General features: G+C 47.1%; 2 protein-coding genes across 9 annotated transcripts in view; one reads left to right on the plus strand and one right to left on the minus strand.

The window, feature by feature from the left end:
- The window catches only part of LOC115913159 (beta-galactosidase-1-like protein 2), a 31,550-nt gene extending 18,693 nt beyond the window's left edge, over positions 1 to 12,857 (plus strand). Inside the window, 11 exon segments of the mRNA XM_030965080.1 lie at positions 1,826 to 1,910; positions 2,465 to 2,602; positions 3,204 to 3,284; positions 3,835 to 3,941; positions 4,270 to 4,416; positions 4,942 to 5,013; positions 6,770 to 6,851; positions 8,668 to 8,755; positions 10,563 to 10,677; positions 11,559 to 11,675; positions 12,138 to 12,857. Of these exon segments, the coding sequence (XP_030820940.1) occupies positions 1,826 to 1,910; positions 2,465 to 2,602; positions 3,204 to 3,284; positions 3,835 to 3,941; positions 4,270 to 4,416; positions 4,942 to 5,013; positions 6,770 to 6,851; positions 8,668 to 8,755; positions 10,563 to 10,677; positions 11,559 to 11,675; positions 12,138 to 12,224 (1,119 nt within the window). The 3' untranslated portion in view covers positions 12,225 to 12,857.
- Positions 12,858 to 13,338: 481 nt separating this feature from the next.
- The window catches only part of B3GAT1 (beta-1,3-glucuronyltransferase 1), a 42,936-nt gene continuing 31,951 nt past the window's right edge, over positions 13,339 to 24,323 (minus strand). For 6 of the 8 annotated variants that reach the window (XM_030965054.1, XM_030965058.1, XM_030965057.1 and 3 more), the window contains 3 exons: positions 23,249 to 23,545; positions 16,962 to 17,079; positions 13,339 to 15,646 (listed from right to left, as the gene is read on the minus strand). In XM_030965054.1, the coding sequence (XP_030820914.1) occupies positions 16,993 to 17,079; positions 23,249 to 23,545 (384 nt within the window). In that variant the 3' untranslated portion in view covers positions 13,339 to 15,646; positions 16,962 to 16,992. The remainder of the gene's footprint in view (positions 15,647 to 16,961; positions 17,080 to 23,248; positions 23,546 to 24,323) is intronic. The other 2 variants (XR_004061375.1, XM_030965052.1) reach the window with 2 other exon arrangements.

Genomic DNA, 24,323 nt, shown 5'->3' on the forward strand with positions numbered 1-24,323 from the left:
TGGAAGTTCCATCATCTTTTTCCCAAACTCTTTCACCCTGATGCTGTGGGTGCTCTTTGCTGGTGTGCTCCAGCTGTGTCTGTGCATGTCCAGGGCCTCATTCAGGCTAGATTTATGAGGTTTTACTGTGTCACTTGAGCATTTTTAAGCCCTCTGTGCTGTCAGAGGTTTGCCTCAGGTAGGGAATTAATTAATTAATGAGCTCTTGATGTGAACAGTGTCCTGATTGTGGTGAGGAGAATGGCAGGTTTTGGGGTCAGTGACAGGTTATCTCTCTTTTTACCCCCTCTGTCCTCTTTCCCTGTGCTCTGCTTGCTGCAGATGCAGGATGTGAGCAGCTGGGATCTGCCCCAGCCCTGATCAATTCTCTGCTCACCTCTTGGCTGTGGAGGGGAGCCCTGCTGGCATGCTGGATGTTCAATCCTACAGCTTGCATTTGTTTTTTTTCCCTCTGGAAAGAAAAGCTGGCAAAAGAGGCTCTGCTGGAAGTACTTTCACCTCCTTTAGGTCTGCCAAAATTGCCCAAACCTTGCAAATGAGCAGAAAGTGGCACCTTCCCCACCACATGTGGCCCCAAAGGAGCAGCTCCTCCTCTGCCACACCAATTATGAGATAGGAGGTGTTTGTAGGGGTTATGAAGCTGTTTTATCTTTTCCTTGTTATGGGTTTTTGTTCCAGAAGGTGATCAAATCCCTTCTTTGCCTGGTTCACTGGGGATGGATTGATTAAATATATTTCCAAGGATGTTTAGATGATTACAGGCAGTTGTTTTCTCCTAATGAAACACGAGTTTCTTTAATGCCACTTACCTCAGCCAATTCCTGTGGCATTAAACAAAACCCCTGTCACAAAACTGCCTGGAATTAAAGCCCAGGAGGTTGGAGGGGCAGCCAGGCTGAGCACACACACTGCCCTGCCCACGCCATGGGGACAGGAGGGATCCTGCAAGGCCTCAGGGAGCTGCCAGGCACTGACAAATGGGAAGCAATTGCTCTGTGTGCAGAGCCTTTAATGAAGACCTAATTCCTGCAAATTCTTCCCTGCCAGCACCATATGCAGCATTAAAAAGGCATTAAAGCAGCTCAGGTCTGCTGCTGTACCTTGGCAAGCTCTGGCTGCCCTGCACCTGCAAGCTCTCAGCTGGCAGTGGCGTGGCAGATAAGCAGACATTTATAAATGTGTGTTTTTAGCAAGAACTAAACACTGACAGTTGGTTTGTCCCTTTGCTCCAGCTCTGCCAAACAGCAGCATCCAGCAATGTTTGACAGCACCTGATTGTGTGCTCTGTGCTTTGTGCTTTGTGACTAGCAGAGGCACGGAGCTCTGCTTGCCTGTTCTGGGCATTGCTGGCCCACAGCTCCTTGTTCAGAGCTCCTTAGGAGCCTTTTTGGCTGTGCCAGTTGAGAAGAAAACCCTCCTGTAAAACCATGGCACCACGCTGTCACCCTGTTCTTCTGAGTTCTTCTGAGCCTTCTGATGTTTGCATTCTTATAATGCAGTTTCTCACGCACTTTTATGTAAATCATTAAAATAATTATTGTTTTTACACTCCTCTCTGGAGGAGGAGAAATTTGATAGACTGTCGGTTTGTCCAGTGTCATTGGAGACGTGACAATGTCATCCTCCAATTCACTGTCACTTTTGAAAATCTATAAATATTGGAGTCAGGAAATAAATTCTCCTCCTTCTCCTCCTTCTCCTCCTTCTCCTCTTTCTCCACCTCCTTCTCCTCCTCCCCCTCCTGTTTCAACAATGCTGCTCCAGAACAAAGGGGTGCCTGCAGGCCTGTCCTGGATCCATTTGAACTCTGTTTTTCTCTTGACAGAAAGACCAGCCTAAGATGGTGATGGAGTACTGGACTGGCTGGTTTGATAACTGGGGAGGCCCTCACTATGTCTTTGATGCAGATGGTGAGCACCAAACGCTCTTTTTGTAGAACATTTGGTGGTGAATTTCAGCCCCTTGTGAGTGCAGCGCCTTCTCCAGGTTAAAAGCTCATTTGGAAGGCTACTACTAAAAAAACAAACCCTCAGGGCATGTAAAGAGCAGTGAAAGCAGAGCTGTAGAGGACTGGTTTAACAACTTTCATCTTCCTGCAATTGTCTTTGTAATTGGGTCATTAGTCTGGCTGAGGAGTCCTTGCAACTCTTCTTCTTAACAGGAAAATTCCTGCTGGAGGCCTTGAGCTTTACCCCTTTTTCACCTGGAGAAGAGGATTATTTGAATGTATTATTTAATATTGAATACATTCAAATAATTTAGTATTTAATAATAATACTAAATAAATTTAGTATTTAAATGCATCAGTAGATGTGGCTTACTTAGGGCAAGATGCAAATCACAAAACAAATCACTGTGACTGACAGGAGTGACCAGAACTTGTCTGATTTCAGTTCCTGGCCCAGATTTGTGTCTGTGGCCTCCCTGGCACTGCAAAAAATCTTTTTTTTTTTTTTTTTTGCAGAGATGGTGAATACTGTAGAAAGCATTCTCAAAACAGGAGCATCCATCAACCTCTACATGTTCCATGGAGGCACCAACTTTGGTTTCATGAACGGGGCTCTGGAAGCTGATGAGTACAAGTCAGATGTCACCAGTTATGGTGAGTTTGTTTTGCCTGTGCAGCTCTGCCTGCCCTGGGCTGGGGACAGTAACCAGCCACACTCTGGAGTGATCATCACAACCACTTTGTCCTGAGAGATGAGGTAGGACACAGCCCAGAAGTAAATTCCTGTCTAAAAGGGAGTTTACATGAGTGATTCTAATTCCCAACCCTTCCAGGAAGTGGGGGATTCCCTTATTCTGAATTTTAAACAGAGCTGTCACAGATGATGAATTGATATCTCTTTTTTCTAGGGAGAGATGATGATCCAAAACACCATTTTTTAAATTTTACAAAGTCAAATTTTACCATAAATCTCTTTTCATCCTAACACCCTGTGGTTAAAATAGTTAATTGTTGACTTTATCCTGTGTGAAATTCTGAATATGTGCAAATTAGATCTCTGAAAGTGTGAATGGCTCTTCTCTAATTTAAGGAATTTTGTGGCTGTTTAGTGATGTTCACTCAGATTAAAGTGTACAGATTTCCATTCTGCAGACAATGCCATGAAAATTGTGCCTGGGGCTTTTATTTCTTGCATGAAGCCATCCCAGAGCTGCTTTATGTTTTCAAAACACGTGCTGCTGTTCTGCTTTTCCAGATTATGATGCTGTGCTGACAGAGGCTGGGGACTACACATCCAAATTCTTCAAGCTGAGACAACTCTTCAGCATGGTCATTGGTAATCAGCAACCCAGGAGCCACAGCACTGTTCAGTCAGGGAATTGCTGAAACTGCCCCTTCTGGGGCTCTGTTTGGGTGGGAATTATTGAAACTGGGCATGGATTGGGAATTACTGAAGCTGACCTTTCTGGGGCTCTGCTTGGTTGGGGATTATTGAAACGGATCCTTTTGGGGCTCTCCTTGGATGGGAATTATTGAAACTGGCCCTTCTTGGGAATTATTGAAACTGGCCTTTCTGGGGCTCTGCTTGCTTGGGAATTAATGAAACTGGCCCTTCTGGCATTCTGCTTGGTTGGGAGTTACTGAAACTGGGGGTGGATTGGGAATTATTTAAACTGGCCTTTCTGGGGCTCTGCTTGGTTGGGAATTGCTGAAACTGGGGATGGATTGGGAATTATTGAAACTGGCCCTTCTGGGGCTCTGCTTGGTTGGGAATTAAGGATGGGAGGACAAGGGAGTTCTGGGAGGGAGGTATCTTGAGTTCAAGGGAGGGATCTTGAATTTGTGTTGTCTGAAATCTTTGTTCCATCTTTCTTTTTGCACCCCAGGCCAGCCCCTTCCTCTGCCTCCCATGATTGAGAGCAAGGCCTCCTATGGTGCCATCCTCTTGCACCAGTACATCTCTCTGTGGGATGTGCTGCCAGCACTTTTACAGGTACTGACACCTCTTTTACTGCATCCCAGACCTAAAAAGCATCAACTTTTAGAGCAATTTGAGCTCTGCCTTATCCCAAAAGGATGAGGTTGAGGGGATTTTTTACCAAGGATATGCAAAAGCAGCAAATCTTTTCTCTCCCTTTTTTCACTGCTCCTTCTGTTCTCTTGGAATTGCACTTTTGCAAGTCCTTGGCTCCTTTTTCTGGTACTTTGGTCAGGAGGGATTTTGGGTTGGGAGGCTCTCACCTGTGGCAGAGTGAAGCTTTAAATGAGCTGCCCCTACAAGAATTTCCACTCCTGATGTTTAATTTGCTTCTCCTCTGCAGCCCATCAAGTCAGAGTTCCCTGTGAACATGGAGAATCTGCATCTGAACGACAGCATTGGGCAGCCCTATGGATATGTGCTCTATGAGACTGTCATTTTTGGGGGGGGACACCTGCACAGCAGGGACCACGTCCGGGACCGGGCTCAGGTAGGGCACAGGGCTCACTCATGGGGGAAAACACCAAATTTCCACTGCTCAGCTAAGCCCCAAAGCCTCACAGCTTCTAATTAAATTTCCAATTCCACTTTGCTAAAACCTGTCACATTTTTAAACATCACAATGTTGAATGTCCTGAGAATATTTTGATTATTTTATTCCCACCTGTGCTGACAATTATGGACACTTGAGTTCTGGTTTGAAGCAGAGACAATTTCCTGCCCAAATCCAGCTGTGACATCATTGGTGAGCAGTTGCTCTGCTCATCAGAGCAACTTCCAGTTGCTAATTTCCAGTTCCACTTTGCTAAAACTTATATTTAAACATCAGAATGTTGAATGTTCTGAGAATATTTTGATTATTTTATTCCCATCTGACATGGCACAGTGACAGTGACACAGTTATGGACATTTGAGTTCTAATTTGAAGCAGAGACAATTTCCTGCCCAAACCCAGCTGAGGGATGTGATTGTGACATCACTGATGAGCTCTGCTCTCCTGTGCTCTGTTCTGCAGGTGTTTGTTAACACCATGTATGTGGGGGAGCTGGACTACAACTCAGTGGAGCTCTCCATTCCTGAGGGACAGGTAACTCCAGGGAATTGCTCAGGGTGTGGATAACAAGATCACTGAAAAGGGAGAAGGCTCAGAAAGGCACCTCCTCCTACCCCAGACTAGCTTGGTACCCTAATCAGACACAAATAATGGGATTTCACTGCTAGATTACCATTTGTGATTGAAAATTGGGATCTGAATGCTTTTCCATGGAGAAAATTCAAGTTATTGCAGCCCTTGCTGCAGAAAATTTGCCAGCCTTCTACACAGCCACAGCATTGAGTACCTGTACCCTGTTATTGCCGATTAAATCTCTGCAGGCTGCTTCTTCCTTAGCACAAGGCAGGTTTTAAGGGGCTTTGGAGGCCCTTGGGTCTGAAATTAAATGAGGAAGAATGTCTCTCTTTAGCTCTGAGAGCAGTTTTACCCTGGCAGAAGCTGGCACTAAGAACACTTTATTGATTGAGCACATTTCACCAGAGCTGTGGGGCTGTGCAGCAGCTGAGGGGGTGGGTGCATTGTTGTTCTTAGGGCTTGTGGGAGAGTTTATGGCACGAGCCTGTCCTGTGTCAAACTCCATTTCTGCCTCTGTGGGTGCTATCAAAATGGGAATTAAAAATTCAAGATGAAAAAAAAAAAAAACAACAACCAAACCAGAAATCTGTGCAAAGGCTCTGAGTTCCTCCCTGTTTGCAGTAGAGAACTGTGGGAAAGGAAAAGACAGAAACTTCTACAGATACAGGAGGGTTTGATCTGCAGCCTTGGGTTGATGTAAAAATAAAGTACACAGACATTAAGTAGAAAAATCATAAACTTTTGTTTCTATAGTTGTAAGTAAGAATATGCCTTAAGTGAGAAACTGAATTGGGTAAGAGAGTGAAGGGTTTAAAATGTAGGAAACTATTGATGATAAGATGGTGAAGGCTTTATAATGTAGGAAACTGTATTGGGTAAGATAGTGAAGGGTTTATAATGTAGGAAACTGATGAGATGGTGAAGGGTTTAAAATGTAGGAAACTATTGATAAGATGGTGAAGGGTTCATAATATAGGAAACTGATAAGATGGTGAAGGGTTTATAGTGTAGGAAACTATTGATAAAATGGTGAAGAGATTATAATGTAGGAAAGTATTGATAAGATGGTGAAGGGTTTAAATTGTAGGAAACTATTGATGTGAATGGTTTATAATGTTGGAAATTGTATTGGGTAAGATGGTGAAGGTTTATAGTGTAGGAAACTATTGATAAAATGGTGAAGGCTTTATAATGTAGGAAACTATTGACAAAACAGTGAAGGTTTATAATATAGGAAACTATTGATAAGATGTTGAAGGGTTTATAATGTAGGATGTGGTTGTATAGAATAAGCTAAGAGTTATAATAGAAGCATATGTGTGGATGTGAGAAAACAGCCTATTTAGTAAAAGTATCCAGAGTGCAGTAGAAGTAAGGAAAGATGATGTTAGTAAAGCAAAATAAACCTTGTAGCATCTGTCCATTAGATTAGAAAGTTATGTATTGTCTTGTAACAAAGAGCTTGTGACTGCTTTATAGCCAGCTACTTACTCCTTTAAAATCTCACAGCCTCTGGGACTGATGTTTATCTAAACAATAAATTCGTAACCCAAGATAATCCCATTGCTTCATTAAAAAGCAGCAGCAATGATAGAGAACTTGAAAGTAAATTTATAAATTGCAGCTGCCAAAGGGAGTGGTGCCATTTCCCCCTTCAGCACCTCTGCTGAGGGCAGGGCTGGTGCAGCTGATGTTTGTCCTTGTTTGTTTTCAGCAGGGCTTCAGGCAGCTGAGGCTGCTGGTGGAGAACCGTGGCCGTGTCAATTATGGGCTGGCCCTGAACGAGCAGAGGAAAGGTGGGTCTGGATCAGAGACAATTTCCTGCCCAAATCCAGCTGAGGGATGTGATTGTGACATCAGTGATGAGCTCTGCTCATCAGAGCAACTTCAATTGCTCATTTCTAGTTGCACTTTACTAAAACCTGTAACATTTTTAAAAATCAGAATGTTGAGTGTCCTGAGAATATTTGGATTATTTTATTCCCATCTCTGCTGACAGTGGCACAGTTATGGACACCTGAGTTCTAGGTTCAGAGACAATTTCCTGCCCAAACCCAGCTGAGGGATGTGATTGTGACATCATTGTTGAGCAGTTGCTAATTTCCAGTTCCACTTCACTTTGCTAGAACTTACAACATCTTTAAACATCAAAATGTTGAATGTCATGAGAATATTTGGATTATTTTATTCCCACCTCTGCTGACAGTGACACAGTTATGGATACTTGAGTTCTAGGTTCAAGCAGAGACAATTTCCTGCCCAAATCCAGCTGGAGGGATGTGGTTATGACATCATTGATGAGCTCTGCTCATCAGAGCAACTTCCAGTTGCTAATTTCCAGTTCCACTTTGCTAAATATTTATATTTAAACAGAATTAAAACAGAACTTATATTTAAACAGAATTATCAGAATGTTGAGTGTCCTGAGAATATTTTGATTATTTTATTCCCACCTCTGCTGACAGTGGCACAGTTATGGACACCTGAGTTCTGGGTTCAAGCAGAGACAATTTCGTGCCCAAACCCAGCTGAGGGATGTGATTGTGACATCACTGATGAGCTCTGCTCTCCTGTGCTCTGTTCTGCAGGTGTTTGTTAACACCATGTATGTGGGGGAGCTGGGCTACAACAGAGTGGGAATGAGTTAAAAAACATCCTCCCCCCTGTCTGCAGTGATCAGAGGAAAAGCAGTGGCTGCTCAGTGCCCTGCACCAAAGTTTATTTTATAAGGGTACTGCTAAACCCAGGGCTATCAGTGACTCTTGCTCTGCTCTGGGTTTCCTAGGTGATGCTCAGCTCCCTTTCTCTTGCTCTCTGAGCATATTACTTCACAGGGAGGGAAGGAAAATACCTTTTTTCATCTGTGTTTTCCCTTGAGAGGTTGATATTGGAGAATCACACCATTTAAAAGCTCACACAATGTCAGGAGGAGGGAACTGCATCCCCTGGAGCAGAATTGACTGAAATGCTCAAGCCTATCACACACAGTGGTGGGGCTGGAAGGGCTTGATTCTATTTTAGTGGGGAACTATGTGCAAAAGCTCTATAAAATAGATTAATGGAGTTAGGCACGTGACTGTATCGATTATATTTTATGCAGAAACGTTGCATAAACCTCAGTGCTGCCCAGGCAGCCTCAGAGCTGTGATTAGGAGCAGGCTTTGCCTGAACAAAAGGCTGCTAAAGGTGAATGACTTCTTCAGGTACCTTAAAATCCTGGGATGAAAAGCCTTGGAGCAGCCCTGGGTGTTGGTGCTGGCTCAGTTATGTTTTGCTGTGCCTGGTAGAGAAGTGATTGACTGCTTTAAAAAGTGATTAACTGCTTTAAAAAAATCTGTGCATGGTCAGCTCCAGCCCCACAAGCCCCAGCACATCCCAGGGGGTTCTGCAGGGAGGGTTGGAGCCCTGCTGAGCTGAGGAAGGGAGGGAATGGAGAGTGCAGAGTTCAGAGATGCTCCCCACTCAATCTGCATGAGCAATGGGACCATATGGACTCTAATTCCATGCAGAACGTGGCTGCTTTCCATCTCCCGCTGTTCCTCAGATTCAAATAGCAAAATCCATCAGCTTTAGCTGTTCCTCAACTCCTCATTACCCCCATTGCTCTCACAGGCTTAATTGGTGACATCTTCTTGAATAAAACCCCCTTGAGGAACTTCAAGATTTACAGTTTGGAGATGAAACCTGCCTTCATGAAAAGGTTTGTGGGATTTTAACCTTTTTTTTTCTACAAAATCCTTTTTTTGTGGGATTTTAACCTTTTTTCTTAATTTCAAACCACCTGCTTTCCAGCAGTGCAGTGTCTAATGGGGAGCAGCTAAATGAGGTAACAGTGGGGAGGTGGATTTTTGCACTGATAGTTTTGTTGGTACTTTTGCCTGAAATAGTGCAGGAACTGGTGCCAGCTGATCCATACCATCATTTAGGGAGAAATCTAATCCCACTGTGCAGGGTTTAAAGGTTTCCTTGCAGCAGGGTGAGATCAGGTAGGTAAATCCAGGCTTATCCAAAGGGAAGGATCCCCTCACACCCACATGTTGGAAATTTTGGGTCTTTCTGGAAATTACCAATCTGGCTGATATATTTAGTAATTCAGCCTGGCAAGGGATGGATTAATTCTAGAAAGCTACTGATAGTGCATTAACAATCCAGATGGCTCCCTCTCTTTTATGTTGTTTTGCTTTAATTCAAGGGTGGAAATTTAGCAGGGGGATGTTGAAGAGCCTCTGTCAGCACATAGAGAAAACCTCAGCAAATGTTTCAGGCAGCAGATGCCCTATGGACTCTGGCCACAATCCAGAGACACTCTTTTCAGTGATGTTTTAATACCAGCAAGCAACTTATGTACATCCCCCAAGATATCACAGCTGCCCCATTTTGTGTAGGAGGGAGAGAGAGAGGCCACTCTCTTTAAACCAAAAAGGCTTTTAAAAGGAAAAAGTCCACATTCTGAAATGCCTCAGGGCAGTTTTACCAGGTGCTGAGGGGCTACCTGAAGGATTCTTATTGATGGGGTAACTCACAGCCTTTTTGGACTGCAGGGTGTTAGAGGAATATTTCCAGTGAGGAGCATTAAAGCAAGTGAACTGCCACGGCCAAACAAAAGCAAGATTAGTCACCACCAGCCTCAGCTCCTGGCTGCTGACCAGCAGCACTGAAACACAATCAGCTCACAGTCCCCTCGGGGGAGTAGGGAGAGGAGTGTTGTGAAAGGAGCTGTCACAGGCTTTTAGTTGAATAATTCAGTAGCAGCCAGGCTGCACTGGATCAATAACTTCCCCCAGTCCAAGAGATGCAGTTTGTAAGGGCTGCAGGGAACATGTTCTTACAGGAGCTCAAGGCTTCTGTGGGATTCTTCTCTCCTTATTCCCTCTTCTGCTTGTGCCCTGCTCCCAAACTGTTGCCACAGGTAAGAAATCCTGTCAGATTTCCCCTGATTGCTGCACACTGCACGGATGTGTTTGTGTTCCTCGCCAGGAGCCGTGGCAGGAGTGTCTGCTTCGAATCCTGTCGGTTCTGCAGTCTCCTTTAGCAAGCCACAGACATTTCAAGCACCCTAGCAGATCTGGAGGATCCTCAGCAGCCAACATGAAGCAGAGCTTTTATCCCAGAATGGTTTGGGTGGAAGGGACCTTTGAGATCCTCTCACCCCACCCCTGCCATGGGCAGAGACCCCTTCCACCATCCCAGGGTGCTCCAACCTGGCCTTGGGCACTTCCAGGGATGGGGCAGCCACAGATACTCTGGGCAACCTTTGCCAGGGCCTCACACCCTCACAGGGAAGAATTTTCTCCCAGTATCCAATCCCAACCTGCTCTCTGCCAGCCTGAATCCTTTCCCCTTTGTCCCATCACCACGTGCTCTTGTAAAAAGCATTGAAATGGTGACATCAGAGGTGGTGACAGCCCCAGGTATCTCCTCTGCAGCCCAGCTTGGCCTGCCAGGGCTGTGGGTGGTGGGGACAGGCAGGTGGCCCCCGTGGGCTGTGAGTTGTCCCTCTCTTGCAGCCTGCAGCACGTGTCTGGCTGGAGCAGTGTCCCGGATTATTTCGTGGGGCCGGCGTTCTTCCGCGGGAGGCTGTGGATAGAGCAGCAGCCACAGGACACCTTCCTGAAGCTGCAGGCAAGTCCTGGTTCTTCTTGGGCAAGTTTAAAAAAAAAAACTGGTTAGAGAGACTAGTGCAACAACTCTGACTGATCTGTGTGTCTGTAGGCTCCCCCTCTCTCTTAGGGAATTATTCTGAGGGCCTCCTCCAGGTAATTCTGTTCAGTCTGGAGAGGTCCTGTGAGAAAACTGACCCTGCGAAGCCGCCAGTGGCCACTTCAGTCTTATTTTACTGGCATGCAAATGCTGTTTTCTAGTTGCAGAGGAGTAATGGGCACAGAAAATAAAGGAGGGCCTTGTTTTATTCCTGTCTCCTCAGTGTGACACGGAAAGAGTCACTTCTTTGTGGCCATGGCATGGGAGTTAGCATTCCTGTCATGCTTCTGTGGGAGACTGCATAGAACTTCACATGAGATCTTAAATATTATTAAACTTACTCCTCTGATTTCCCTCCCTTGGAGCCAACCTTGTGCCCAGCCTTACTGTCCTGCTCACTTTCCCATGAATTGGGAAAATTCTATTTGCTGTAAATCAGGCCAGCCAGCAGCAATTCAGTTTTTCTGTCACCTGGGAAAGAGGTGAGGGCAGATATTCCATGATTGGGAAGGAAAAAAGGCCTGTTTGTTCAAAGGGAAGAAACTTCCTATACAGGCACGAGTCACAAATTGCACATTTTTGAAAGCTTTATCCTTTTAATGAGCACATTAAGGATAAGTCCTGTTCAACAGGGCTTGTTTAAATGTTCCTGGCTGCAGGGATTTGCACAGGGAAAGCAAGCAGAAAACCTGCAGAAAGTGGCTGGAAAGAATGCAAGTGTGAAAGCAGATTTGGTTTCCTGTGGGGATGCTAACGAGGCAGCAGAGCTGCATCAGTAATTCCATGTTCTGCCTTGATTCCAGGGCTGGGAGAAAGGAGTGGTGTTTGTCAATGGTCAGAACCTGGGAAGATACTGGAAGATTGGACCTCAGGAAACTCTCTACCTTCCTGGGCCCTGGCTAAGGAGAGGGGGCAATGAGGTGAGAGACTGCTGGGATTGCTCTGTGCCTGTTGGGGTTGTTAAAGATCCTTGTCCCAAAGAGCCAGACACACACAGGACAGCAATTATCCTTTAGCTGAAAGCCAGTGCAGTAGAGGGGAAGGACAGTGCTGAAAGTGCAATAGAGGGGAAGGACAGTGCTGTCTCCTGAGATCTTTGAAAACGAGGGAAGGTGCTGCTCCAAAGCTGGCCCTGACTCTGACAGCCGTTAAAGGCTGACAGGGATGGCAGCTGAACTTCACAGCTCAGCCTCAGGTTGGAAATCAACCCAAACCTGATGTGATGCTGCTTCATCCCCAAGGCAGAGCCTCAGTCCCTGTTAGACCACACTGACTGAGCTCTTTAAATGGTGCTTCAAATGGAGTTTTGAATATGCTTCTCCTAAGCATCTTTGCAGCCCCCCAGGCTTTGCAAGAAGGGGTTTTCTCTCTCTCCTGTGCAGATTGTGATCTTTGAGGAGCGCACGGCGGGCCGGATCATCCAGTCCGTGGACATCCCTTACCTGGGACGGACCCAGTACGTGGACTGAGGGTGGGCTGAGAGCTCCTTTCCCACGTTTGGCTCACCCTGAGCACTCCTGCTTGCATGGCTGGGGAACTGATGGCTCAGCACTTGGGCATGCTCATCTCCACCAGAGCCAGGGGAAGGATTTGCCCTCTGGCAGTGAGGTCAGAGGAGAGGACAGCGAGGAAGCAGCGCCCTTGCTCCATGGATGGATGGATGGGTGGATGGAGCTCATCCCCTGCCCTGCTGAGGCCCCCAGCCCGGATGGCTGAGCATGTTCTGGACCATCTGGTGGATGTGGGGGAGTAAAAAGGTGCTGGAGGCAGGTGAGAGAGAGAGAGACAGAAAGAACTGAAGCCATCTGAACTGGAAGCTGAGCTCAGCTTTCCAGGGACTTTCAAAATGTGCTATCCTTGGCCTCCTCGTTTTTATAATTAGGTAGGGAGAAAACAGTTGGTGAACAAGTGAGTAATCAGGTGTGGGAAACCATTTTGAGGCAAATTTTAGCAAGTCTCTCTGCAAAAAAGGCCATTACGTGTTCCCTTGTTGCAAGGCAAGGTGGTTGTCAAATGACTTTTAATTTCAGCTTTTTTTCCACTGAGTTTTATTATGGAGGTTGTCTCTCTCTCAAAAGGAAAAAAAGAAAATTTTAAAAAGCGAGATGTGTTTTGTCTTCTATCAAATGTATCATTATGTTTCAGGCCAGGCAGGAATGAGAATTTCCAAGGAGGAGAAAAGAACAAGTGAGGGGTCCTGCAGTCCCCTCTCCAGCAGTGCTCACACTGTGAAGCACCTAAAGATGGAATTGCCCCTTGGAAAATGAGCAGGGATCAGATTTTGGCTGGGGTAGAAGCAAAGGGACTGCAAGTGGGAAAACTCATCCCTGCTTCCTCCTTAAAGCTGCTGTGGGATCTTGGGTCTTGGTTTTTCTTTCTTTTTGTCCCTCTAAACAGAAATGTGGGATTTAGGTAAACATGACATTGTTTTAATTCAGCAGCTCCAGGCACAGAGGAGCTGCAGCCTCCTTAGGGAGAGGGGGAGATCAAACCTGAGCTGTGAATCCTTCAAAACCTCCAAGGAGTCTCTGCTTTCTGTGCCAGTACCAGGAGAAACACCAGACTGTGTCTGTAAGGGAGGTGCAGGCTATTCTGGCTCTTAGAAACCATCATTTTATTTAACAAATTTAAATACAGTTTGTTTAAAACTGAGAACAGACAGTGCAGCTGGAACACACTCCATCCTGGCCAGGTCTGTCTCTGCTCCCCAGGGCCACAGCAACTCTGGGATAGCTGAGACCCAGGCTCCTGTGGGCAGAGCAAATGTGCAGGGCTGTGTTCAGCACTCCATCCTTTGCATTTTTCTGAAAGTTGTTATTTCCTTCCAAGGAGGAAAGGTTGGAACCCAGCAGGGACTGGAATTCAGATCAGTGAACCAAAACATGCAGCTCAGAGAGGACATCAGCTGGAAACTATTTCAATGCTATGAAAACTTGGTAGTCCTTGAAAAATGTCTCTTTCCACTGTAGGGTTTGCAGACTGAAGGGAGCTTGGAAGGCCAGTACAGTAAGAGAATAAATCTACTTGAGTGCAGAGTTTTAATCCAAGGTAACAATACCTGTTCCCATAGAGCAGCCAGCAGCATCCAACACTTTCTTTCCAAGTGGTGCTTCAGCCATTGCATCTAAAAGGAACATTTTTGTAAAGGCTTCTGTGGCTGGGAACTAAAGAATGAGACTTTTCCCCAATGGTTCTGATATACAGTGAGAGAAAATAACTTACAAAAAATATTTTTCCTTTGAAATATCAGGAAATACACAATGTCATTAGTCCAAGGGGAGACTTCTGCACTGTGAAGCCAACAATCAAACCCAGAGCATTTTAATAGTTCTATGTGTTAGGGCTAAAAATAACCAAGTCTATTGCAGGATTACATTTTTCCCTCAGTTCAAAGGTAAAATTGTGCTTCAAAATTTTTGAAGGAATTGGGACAGCGGCGGGGGGATGACAAAGGTTTGACAACAGTTATGGAGGAGGAGGAGGGAATTTATGGGTTTTGGCTGGGGAGAAGGGGCCTGTTGTGTCTCAGTTTTTATCTCAGCAAGTTTGGCAGTCTCAAACAGAGTCACCCATGGTGGCATCACCACCAGATGGTGAATGAGCAGAGCCCTGAGCCCAGGATCCCCTTCCCAAGGGTGCTGCTCTCCATCAAAGGGGACTGGGAACTGCTCCAGGGTGACTTCACACCAGCTCTGCAGTAGCAGAAGAAGGAGCTGGAAGATACACTCCAGTCAAATGGGAAATGCACTAAATTCACCTCTTAGTGTTCAATCTCTAGTTTGAAGCAGTTTTATTTTTTAAGAGTGGAAAATTGCCTTTATATAGGAGCACCCTTGAGAGAATCCCACACCTAATGGGAACCAAATTAGGGCCAAACAGGACCCAGATGTGGATGAATATTATGGTGTATAGCCCCCACAATCTCATTAAACCCAACTTCCCATTATTTTAGCATTTTTGGAGATCCACATGCTGGAGACACGACTCCATCAGGCTCAGTGGTGAACTGGTGGTGATCAGCAGCCCCCTGATCCTGTCCCACTCTGGGGTCTTCTAAGAAAGATGGGGACAAACATTTTAGCAGGGCTAGGACAGGGGTTGATGGTTTTAAACTCAAAGAGGATAGATTAGATATAAGGACATTTTTTACAGTCAGGGAGGTGTCACACTGGCACAGGCTGCCCAGAGAGGTGGGGATGCCCCATCCCTGGAATATTCCAGGCCAGGAGCAGCCTGGTCCAGCTGAAGGTGTCCCTGCCCCGGGCAGGGGCTTGGACCAGAGGGCCTTTAAAGTCCCTTTCACCCCAACCCTTCCAGGATTCCATGACCACAGAGGAACATCAGGGTGCCCTCCAAACTGTTTGAGGAAGGAAAAGGAGAGGGAAGCAGAGAACAGTGATGCTTCAAGGGTTTGTTCTAACCTGCCTTGTTTTCCCCCTCCCCAAACCCTTCCCCTCTTGTGCAGCGTAACAAACACTGATTAAAGGAGGTTGAAAATTAAGGGCTAAGGTGCCATCTAGGAAGGCAGCTGTCCCCTCCACGGCCAGAGAGCTGCTCAGGCTGTCTCACACACGGCCACAAAGTTCGTGTTGCTCAGCAAAACCAGTCCCCAGGGGCCACTGCTGTGGCTCTCACCCTCAGCCAGGTGCTGGCACAGCCCTGCTCACATTCCAGCCGGCGGGAGCTGCCAGTCCTGCCTTGCTGTGCTTTGTTCTCCACCTCCGGAGCCCGGGAGGAGGGGCAGGGGATCCGGGGACTTCATGTATGCAGTGGTGCTTGGTTTTGTTGAAGGCTAAAACTCGTGGGAGTCAGCAGAGCTCCTGGCTCCTGCCTGGCTGGCTGGGTGGGTGCTGTGGAGAGGAACCTGGCAGGCTGTGCATGAAGAAATCTTCTGCAAGAGACACAAACAGCGTGGGTATCAGCCCTGTGCCACTGCAGGGCCATCCCAAAGCCCTGTGCCTCACTGCAGGGCCATCCCAAAGCCCTGTGCCACTGCAGGGTCATCCCAAAGCCCTGTGCCACTGCAGGGTCATCCCAAAGCCCTGTGCCTCACTGCAGGGCCATCCCAAAGCCCTGTGCCACTGCAGGGCCATCCCAAAGCCCTGTGCCACTGCAGGGCCATCCCAAAGCCCTGTGCCTCACTGCAGGGCTATCCCAAAGCCCTGTGCCTCACTGCAGGGCCATCCCAAAGCCCTGTGCCACTGCAGGACCATCCCAAAGCCCTGTGCCACTGCAGATCCCAAGTTTGTGCTGCCTGGGCAGGGGGAGCAGCACTGGAGAGCTGCAGCCCCTGTGCACAGCCTCTCCCTGGCCCAGAGGAGCTGGTGCAGGCTCTCCTCCTGCCCTGCCAAGGGCACAGAGCAGCAGCCAGGGCTCCATCCTGCTTCCCCCAGGGAATGGGACATAAGGGAGCTCACTGCAGGTAAAAATTCACCACCGCTGAGCAAATCTACCCCCTTTCTGCTCCTGTTTCTCAGGACTCAAGAGCAGCAACCTCCTCTCCCTCCAGGCCTGGTTCTACACTCCAGTGGAAGGGAGTTGTGCATTTATTTTATTGCCCATAAGAATGAAGGGCAGCTCCACAGGCTGCAGATACAAGTGAACAGCTCATCCTCCTGCAAACCAGCTGCAGGAACACCCAGGGCATGAACAAACATCAATGTGTGTGCTCTTTCCTCCTTTCCACTGGAAAAGGAACCCCATGCTCTCCTCAGGTGAACAAACACCTCAGGCAGGGCTCAATCCACACCTTCCATACTCATCACTGCCTTTCTGTGGTTTCAGTGTGGGCCTGAATTAAACATTTCCTTCAGTGAAAGCTTCTGCCTGACCAAAAAGCTTTTTGCTGCTACTGCTTTAGCTTCCCTCAGGTGTTTGCAGGTGGATGAATCCACACCCTTCACCCCGTGCTTTAGCTATATTAAAGTTAATAAGGCAACCTTGTTTACACAAGGATTTTTCTTAATGCCGCAACTTCTGCCTAAACTCCTACTCCCTGCATTTTTCTTCCCCTCAATCTCTCAGCAGGTATTTTGTCTTAAAAATGGATTAACTTTAAAAAAGAGAGATTAATGAATGGTCTTGAGAGGTTTAGCAGTAAGGGAAGGTCAGGGTTGTGAAAAATGGAAATTAAATGCATTTAAAAGAGCTTTTCTCTTTCTCCTGCCCTTGTGTAGCTTCTCAGTGCTGTTAGAAACAGCTCTTACCTGGAGTTGGTCTCTGCTCAGCCATGCACAGTCAGATTTCCACATTGGGATCTGTGAATCCTTTCTTGCCCTCGTTCACCAGCACAGGCTTCTCTGTCCTTGTGTGCCACACTAAAATCTGAGGAAGCCAGCAGAAGTCATTAGCTGCAGCTCTCCAGTGCGCTAGGAAATATTCCTGCACATTAAATCAATAGTGCAATTTAAGCAGCCACCCTGAAGCCTAATGGTGCATCCACTGCTGAGAGGGGCTTTGCATAAAGCTTCATTTAGGCAGAGCTGCTGCTCTGCAGAATGCACAGTGCACAGAAATCACCATTTACAGTGTGCTGTCGTGGGACATTAACCTGCTCCTTCCATGTAGTTATCCAGCAGCTCCCTCCAAAGGCTCATCAGCCTTCCAATGGGGTAAGGCAGCTCCCTCCCAGCCTGGAATCACATTCCTGCCTCCCACAGCTCCTCAGCTGCTCCTTGGTTATCACCTACACCCTCGGCCTTGGAGTCATTCAGAGGGGAAATGCAAATTCCTGACATTTAGGGGATGTTGGGAGGGAAGAGGCATCACCAGCTCTTCCATCACCACCCCTGCCTTTGGCTGGGGGAAATACAATCTGAATTCTTCAGCGCATCCCTGAAAATCCATGACTGGGGAGCAGGCATCAGTCTGCCCCCTAACCTCATTTCCAACCTCCATTTCATCATCCCCCACAAGCACTTCAGAGCCTGCTCATCAAAGCCACCCTTGATTCCAGCCCTGCTCTCCCCACTGCTGCAATTACTGCACTGCATGCCCGGGAAAAGACAAAGCCACCACTTCTCTTTTCACTTTTAAATCCTTTCCAGAGCCTAAAAAGCCACTGAGTGTCACTGAGCAGGGCAGGACTCACTGCTGCTGCAGCCTCAGAGCTGCTGAGCAGGAGCTGGCTCCAGAATCCTCCCTTCTTCCCACAAACTCTGGGCTGCACACACCCTCTCATAACCCAGCATTCCCCTATGGATCCCCCAAAAGCCTTTGGATCCCCCCAGTCCCTTTGGAATGCTGCCCCCATACAGCCACCCCTATTCTGTACCAGGATTAAAACCCCTCCCAAACTTGCTTAAAACACAACTGCAGCTTTTCCTAAAAGCTTCCCTCTGTCTTGGCAGCAGAGTTGCAGAGAGATCAACATCTGTGGAGGAGAACTGGCAGAATCTGTAGCGCTTGAGTATTTCAGAGGGGCTGTTGTAGGAAATTGTTTCTACTTGCTGTGCTCAGACAGTTCTGGAAGCTGCTTAAAATACTCAATTATCCCCATTGCTTTCCTCCTCGAGCCAGCATTGCTGGGAGCAGCTTTATGCTCTCCAAACAGGTTTCCTGCTTCCCCTCACCTGTGCCTGGCTGTTTCCCACCTCGTGGGGTTTCCCTCTGGTTGCCATGACAATCCCCTGCTCACCCAATCCTGCAAACCTCTTCCACCCAGTGCCTGCCTTCCTGAAAAACCACGCCACGTTCTGCTTCTGAAGGATGAACAAAGCCCCTTTCAAACCCTCCTGGTTCAAGCAGAGCACCTTCCCCCCCTTCCCAAGGAGCTTGTTTGACCAAATTCCTCTCTGATGTGAGCAGTCACCTCCTGCGTGGAGCTTAAATCTCTGCTAATACTGAAGCAGTAGAGACCAACTGCTGGCTGGAGGGGGTCCAAAAATCCATTTCATCATCCCCCACAAGCACTTCAGAGCCTGCTCATCAAAGTCACCCCTGATTCCAGCCCTGCTCTCCCCACTGCTGCAATTACTGCGCTGCATGCCCAGGAAAAGACAAAACCCAGCAGGGCTCACAAGTGCCTCTCAGGGCTTTTGCAGTGATGGCAAAAGGATTAAAAGGTGCTGGAGAAATCCTGCAGCCAATTCTCCCCTTCAGAGAGAGCCCTTTGCACTGCTGACCCTCCTCACTGAGCCCTGCTATGGCCCAGGGCTCGCTCACACTCCAGCAGCAGAGCAACACAACTGCACAGCACCAGCGCTCTGCTTCAATTGGAGCCCACTTCTGCTCTCTTAAAGCCAAATGCCAAAAAGGGCAGATTAAATGGGCTAAAACTGACCCATTTGCAGAGTTTGCAGCTTGATACAGCAGCTTTTACCATTTTCCATGCTGTGCTCCTTAACGTGGGAGGTAGATCACCATTTACTACAGAAACATTTGCTTTTCCTTTCAGCCAGCGCTTGTTTTTTTTTTTTTTTCAACAAGCAGCATGTTTTATGCCTCAGAGAAGCTTTGGCTCTCTCACAAGGGACCAAACAGTGAGAGGGACCAAATATCTGACTTTTTCTGAGCAGTGGTTTCATACATCACTTCATACATCACCCTTGAGGTCACTCAAGGGACTCCCCTTTAAAAACACAACTGCAAAACCCTTCCACTCATTCCTGGCCTGACATTTGGAGTCACAGGTCTCAAAACAGCTCTAGGAGGTCACAAAGCTCCATCTCCACAGCAGAACAATTCATTGGCTCCCAACAGGAGATGAAAAAAACAAACAGAAGTGTCCAACCTGCAGTGGGAGGGATCACAGGGTTTCCAGCTGACCCTCCCAGGAGGGATTCAGGAATTTTTGTTGTTTGAAATGGAAACTACAGAATGGGAAGAAAAGAGACACCAGGCTGAAAGGGCAGCTCTGCTCCCTGTTCTGCAGCCTGACAATAAAATGTTCTCCAGCTGTGGCATTATGATGCCCATGGGCCTCTGTCTGTGCTTTAGTACTCCCTGCCTGAGCTCAGTGCAGATTGTTCCCTGGGTGTCCATAGAAAATGGGGAGCAGAATGTCCCCCCTTCCATCAGCCTGGCAGGAATGCCGAATCTCAGACCTCCTGTGCCAAGGGGTTGAAGAGGATGGTTTGATTTGGGGGTGTGGGGAGATGCACAAAGAGCAGAACTCCAAATACAGAGAACCCTTGCAAAGCCTTGTTTCCTTACAGCTCCAGGATAAACCAATCCTTCCCTCCTCATAAGGAGGGATAACTTTCTGCTCAGCAACTAATACCAACTTCCTTTACTTTCTCCTTCATTTTGGGCAGTTCCCAAATCCAAGAAAATAAGCACGATATGTGATCTTTGGCCTACACTTCAGCTTTCTGCAGGAGTGTGTGTTTGTGGGCTGAATTCTGATCAACATTTCCAGCACCAGCAGAGCACACAGGGAAGGCAGCATTTTTGGAGAACAGATGTCTGTGCTTATCTTACACATTCCTCCAATCCCTCCTTAATGACTCTGTCTAAGCACATCATAATTTTTAATGTAAATCTCCCTGCAAAGCAGGTGTGTGGTTGTGTTTAACAGGAGCAAAGCATGACAAGTGCTGGGAGCACAGGGGGAGAGAGAAGCCTGAGCTGTGACCTCAGACCACAGCTGGCTTTGGTCCTTCTCTGCTGCTGGCCCTGACTCTTCTCCTGCTAAAATGGGTGAGTGTCACAGACATCTTTTATGAAAAATCCTTTCCTTAGGATTTTTTCTGCTGAGAAGCTGAGAGGCCTCAGGAACAAAATGTAAACAATGGTTATCTGCTGCTGTGGAATGCAACAGGTGGATCTGTGATTGGCCATGTTGGTTGCTTCTAATTAATGGCCAATCACAGTCCAGCTGGCTCAGACTCTCTGGCCCAGACACAAACCTTTATCATTCTTTCTTTTTCTATTCTTAGCTAGCCTTCTGATGAAATCCTTTCTTCTATTCTTTTAGTATAGTTTTAATATAATATATATCATAAAATAATAAATCAAGCCTTCTGAAAGTCAGATCCTTGTCTCTTCCCTCACCCAAAGACCCCGTGAACACCGTCACAGGTGAGTAAAAGCAGAAATGGAGATTTCCAGGGAAATGGAGGCTGAAGCAGAAAGGCAGAGCCCAAGCTGCAAAGCTGCACTCGGAGCCTGCCAGGAGCAGACAGCATTCAGCTCACAACAAGGAGCCTTGTGAGCTCTTCCCAGCCCAGCCAAGAAAGGAAACTCAAACTTCCAGTGCTGGGCAGCAATCCCTGCTGCTTCCTCCCCATCCCTGACCTGGGTCAGCCCTGCCTGGCTCCAGGACCCTTTGTTTCCTCCTCCTGGAAACAACATTTTCCTTCCTCTCCTTCCTCCAGGGCTGTCATTTCCCACCCCAGCCTTTCAGCACAGCTTCCTTCCAGCGGGTATTTATTTACAGCAGGGACAATGGACCAAAGCCTGGATGACTGGCCAGGTAAACACCCTGATAAACACCCTGTGTACAGAAGATCAGGTAACACCCCTGATCTTCTGTACACAGAGTAAAAGCAGCCTGTCCATCCCTCCTGCCTGTTAAAAACACATTTATTTCCACACAGAGCCCAGAAGCAGGGATCTAATTTTAATCCAAACTCTTTCCCCATTCTTGGGAGGCTGGTTGGGTTATTTGTCGTGGTGCAGGGCAGCCATAATCATAGAAATGTGGATTCAGAGAGGCACAGCAGGTATCAGATAAAGCCCAGACTTGCTCCTTCCCCTTGGCTCCTCCTCCTAATTCCCGGATTCCTTGTGGGAGCCCTGCTGAACATTCAGATTCCTGTTTTTTTCCATGGCTTTGGAGCAGTGCACATGAAAATCAGGCAAAGACTATTAAGCACATTTTCCTTCCAATCCCAAAAAGGATGGAGACCTGGATCCAACACTGGGGCTGTTGGTAATAACAACTTATTTGCAATAAAAGAACAATTCTGTTGGGGTAATTAAGCAATAAAGACTCTCTAAATCAGACTGGCTGATGTTTATAACAGACAAAGATGTGAGAGTGCTGCACAGGGGTCTCTGACTTCAGAGGGACACCCAGCACACCCGTCGCAGACATCTTTTATGAAAAATCCGTTCTTTAGGATTTTTCCTCCTGAGAAGCTGAGAGGCCTCAGGAACAAAATGTAAACAATGGTTATCTGCTGCTGTGGAATGCAACAGGTGGATCTGTGATTGGCCTATATTGGTTGTTTCTAATTAATAGCCAATCACAGCCCAGCTGGCTCGGACAGAGAGTTCGAGCCACAAACCTTTCTTATCATGCTTTCCTTTTCTATTCTTAGCTAGCCTTCTGATGAAATCCTTTCTTCTATTCTTTTAGTATAGTTTTAATGTAATATATATCATAAAATAATAAATCAACCTTCTGAAACATGGAATCAAATCCTCGTCTCTTCCCTCAACCTGAGACCCCTGTGAACACGGTCACACACACCTCCAGTATTTAGGGAACCCACTCACAAAGCTTCAAAGCCCTTGGCAGCACCTCTGTGGCTGATGGGCTGTGATTGATGCCTGTCACTCTAAGCAGCTTCGTCTCGTGGTGTCTCCCACGCTCCCTGTCAGCCCAGACAGATTCATCTCTCCTCTCAGACTGGGAAGTTTTCAGGAGAAGAACCATCCGTGGTTTCTGTGTTATTTAACACACGGGGTCCTGCTCCCTGACCCAGCAATGTGTACAGGCAGCATTGATCAGTCAGCTAAATGCAGTGAAATCCCCCCAAATGGAGCTTCCTGGAAGCCTCCTGGAGCTCACAGCAATATCCCAGGCACTACAACATTTCTGTGCTATCTCTGACACAGAAAAATCCAGGTTTTTGTGGGCACCTACAGCACAGATATTGCACAGGTGTCAGGAGGGAAAAGACAACTTGGCAGCAAGGCAGAGGCTGTGTGAGCAGCCCTTCCCTGCTCCTGGGTTACAGCTCACAGGGGCCACAGAGCAAACCCCAGCGTGTCACACCACTCAAACCCCACTCAGGAATTCACATTAAATAACTGATATTTCACCCATGGAACTCCCTGCTCCAGGGGATCAGCCAGGCCACGGGAAAGCCCACCTTGAAAATAATATTTTTAAGGGTTAATGTAAGATCCATCCCAGCACCACCAGAGCTCCTGCAGGCCTGGACTTGTCCACATGTGCCCAGCTGCAGCACCCAGCCAGCCAAAAGTGTCTGTGGGGTGAAACACCACACACCCAGCCAGCCAAAAGTGTCTGTGGGGTGAAACACCACACACCCAGCCAGCCAAAAGTGTCTGTGGGGTGAAACACCACACACCCAAAAGTGTCTCTGGGGTGAAACACCACACACCCAGCCAAAAGTGTCTGTGGGGTGAAACACCACAGTGCTGCTATTTAGTTCAGCAGCAGGGCCAGACAAGCTCAGGCACGTCCCATACAGCTATATTGGTAAATATCAATCCTGTGATTCTGTATGGAATGATGGAGAAAACTGCATTTTCTTCCCCCTCTGGCTCCCCACCACCCCGCAGGAGGATGAGAGCATACCTTAGTGCAGTTGGCAGCCTTGGGCTCGAGGTCGCTGAGGGTGACCAGCTCGCGGAGCAGGCTGCTCTCCTGGTAGCCGCCCTTGACCCCGCGCAGTTTGAAGTAGGCCTGGGAGCGCTGCAGGATGAGCCTGAGGTTGACAGCAAAGCCAGCCATGTCGATGGCGAAGGGCCTGTGTGGGTCAAATACGGTTTTCCAGCCGTACACCTTCCCTGCCGCGTTCACCTTGGGCGACTCGTAGCGCAGGCCGCCCACAAAGGCCACGGGCCACACCGACACCTTCCGGGTGCTGCGCATCTGCCAGGAGCACACACAGCGTGTGAAAAATGGGGATTTTATGGTTGGCTTTTCGCAGATATTCAAGTAAAATATATGTGAAATAAGTTGTGCCTGTATGAAAATTCTTACAGTCATCAAACTTTAAGCGCAGGCCGCCCATGAAGGCCACAGGCCACACCGACACCTTCCAGGTGCTGCGCATCTGCCAGGAGCACACACAGGGTGTGAAAAATGGGTATTTTATGGTTGGCTTTTCACAAATATTCAAATTGTAATATATATTATGGAAAATTTTGTGCTTATGTAAAATATATATGAAATAAGTTGTGCCTGTATGAAAAATTCTTAAAGTCTTTAAGCCCAGGCTGCCCACAAAGGCCACAGGCCACACCGACACCACCTTGGTGCTGCACATCTGTGGTGAGCGCACACAGTGTGTGAAAAATATGTATTTTATGATTGGTTTTTTGCAAATATTAAAATGAATATTATATGCATTATGTTAGAAAGTTATGCTTCTGAAAAACACCAATCACTTGTTTTTATTAAATTTTCAAAGTTTATTAGTAATAAAATGGTTATAAAAGTATTAGTACAATTGGAGTAATAATAAGTTGGACAATTTGGATTAGGACAATATGAGACAACAGAAACAAAGAGTTAGGGACGTCCAGGTACCTTTTTCTGGGCAGCATAAGCCCATAAAAAAGGACACCCGTTAATAAAGGATAAACCCTTAAAAACAATAGCCTGCTTGCATATTCATACACCTCATACATGATGCACAAATTCCATT

The sequence above is a fragment of the Camarhynchus parvulus genome, chromosome 24 (assembly GCF_901933205.1).
Source record: "Camarhynchus parvulus chromosome 24, STF_HiC, whole genome shotgun sequence".
In the NCBI taxonomy this organism is placed as follows: Eukaryota; Metazoa; Chordata; class Aves; order Passeriformes; family Thraupidae; genus Camarhynchus; species Camarhynchus parvulus.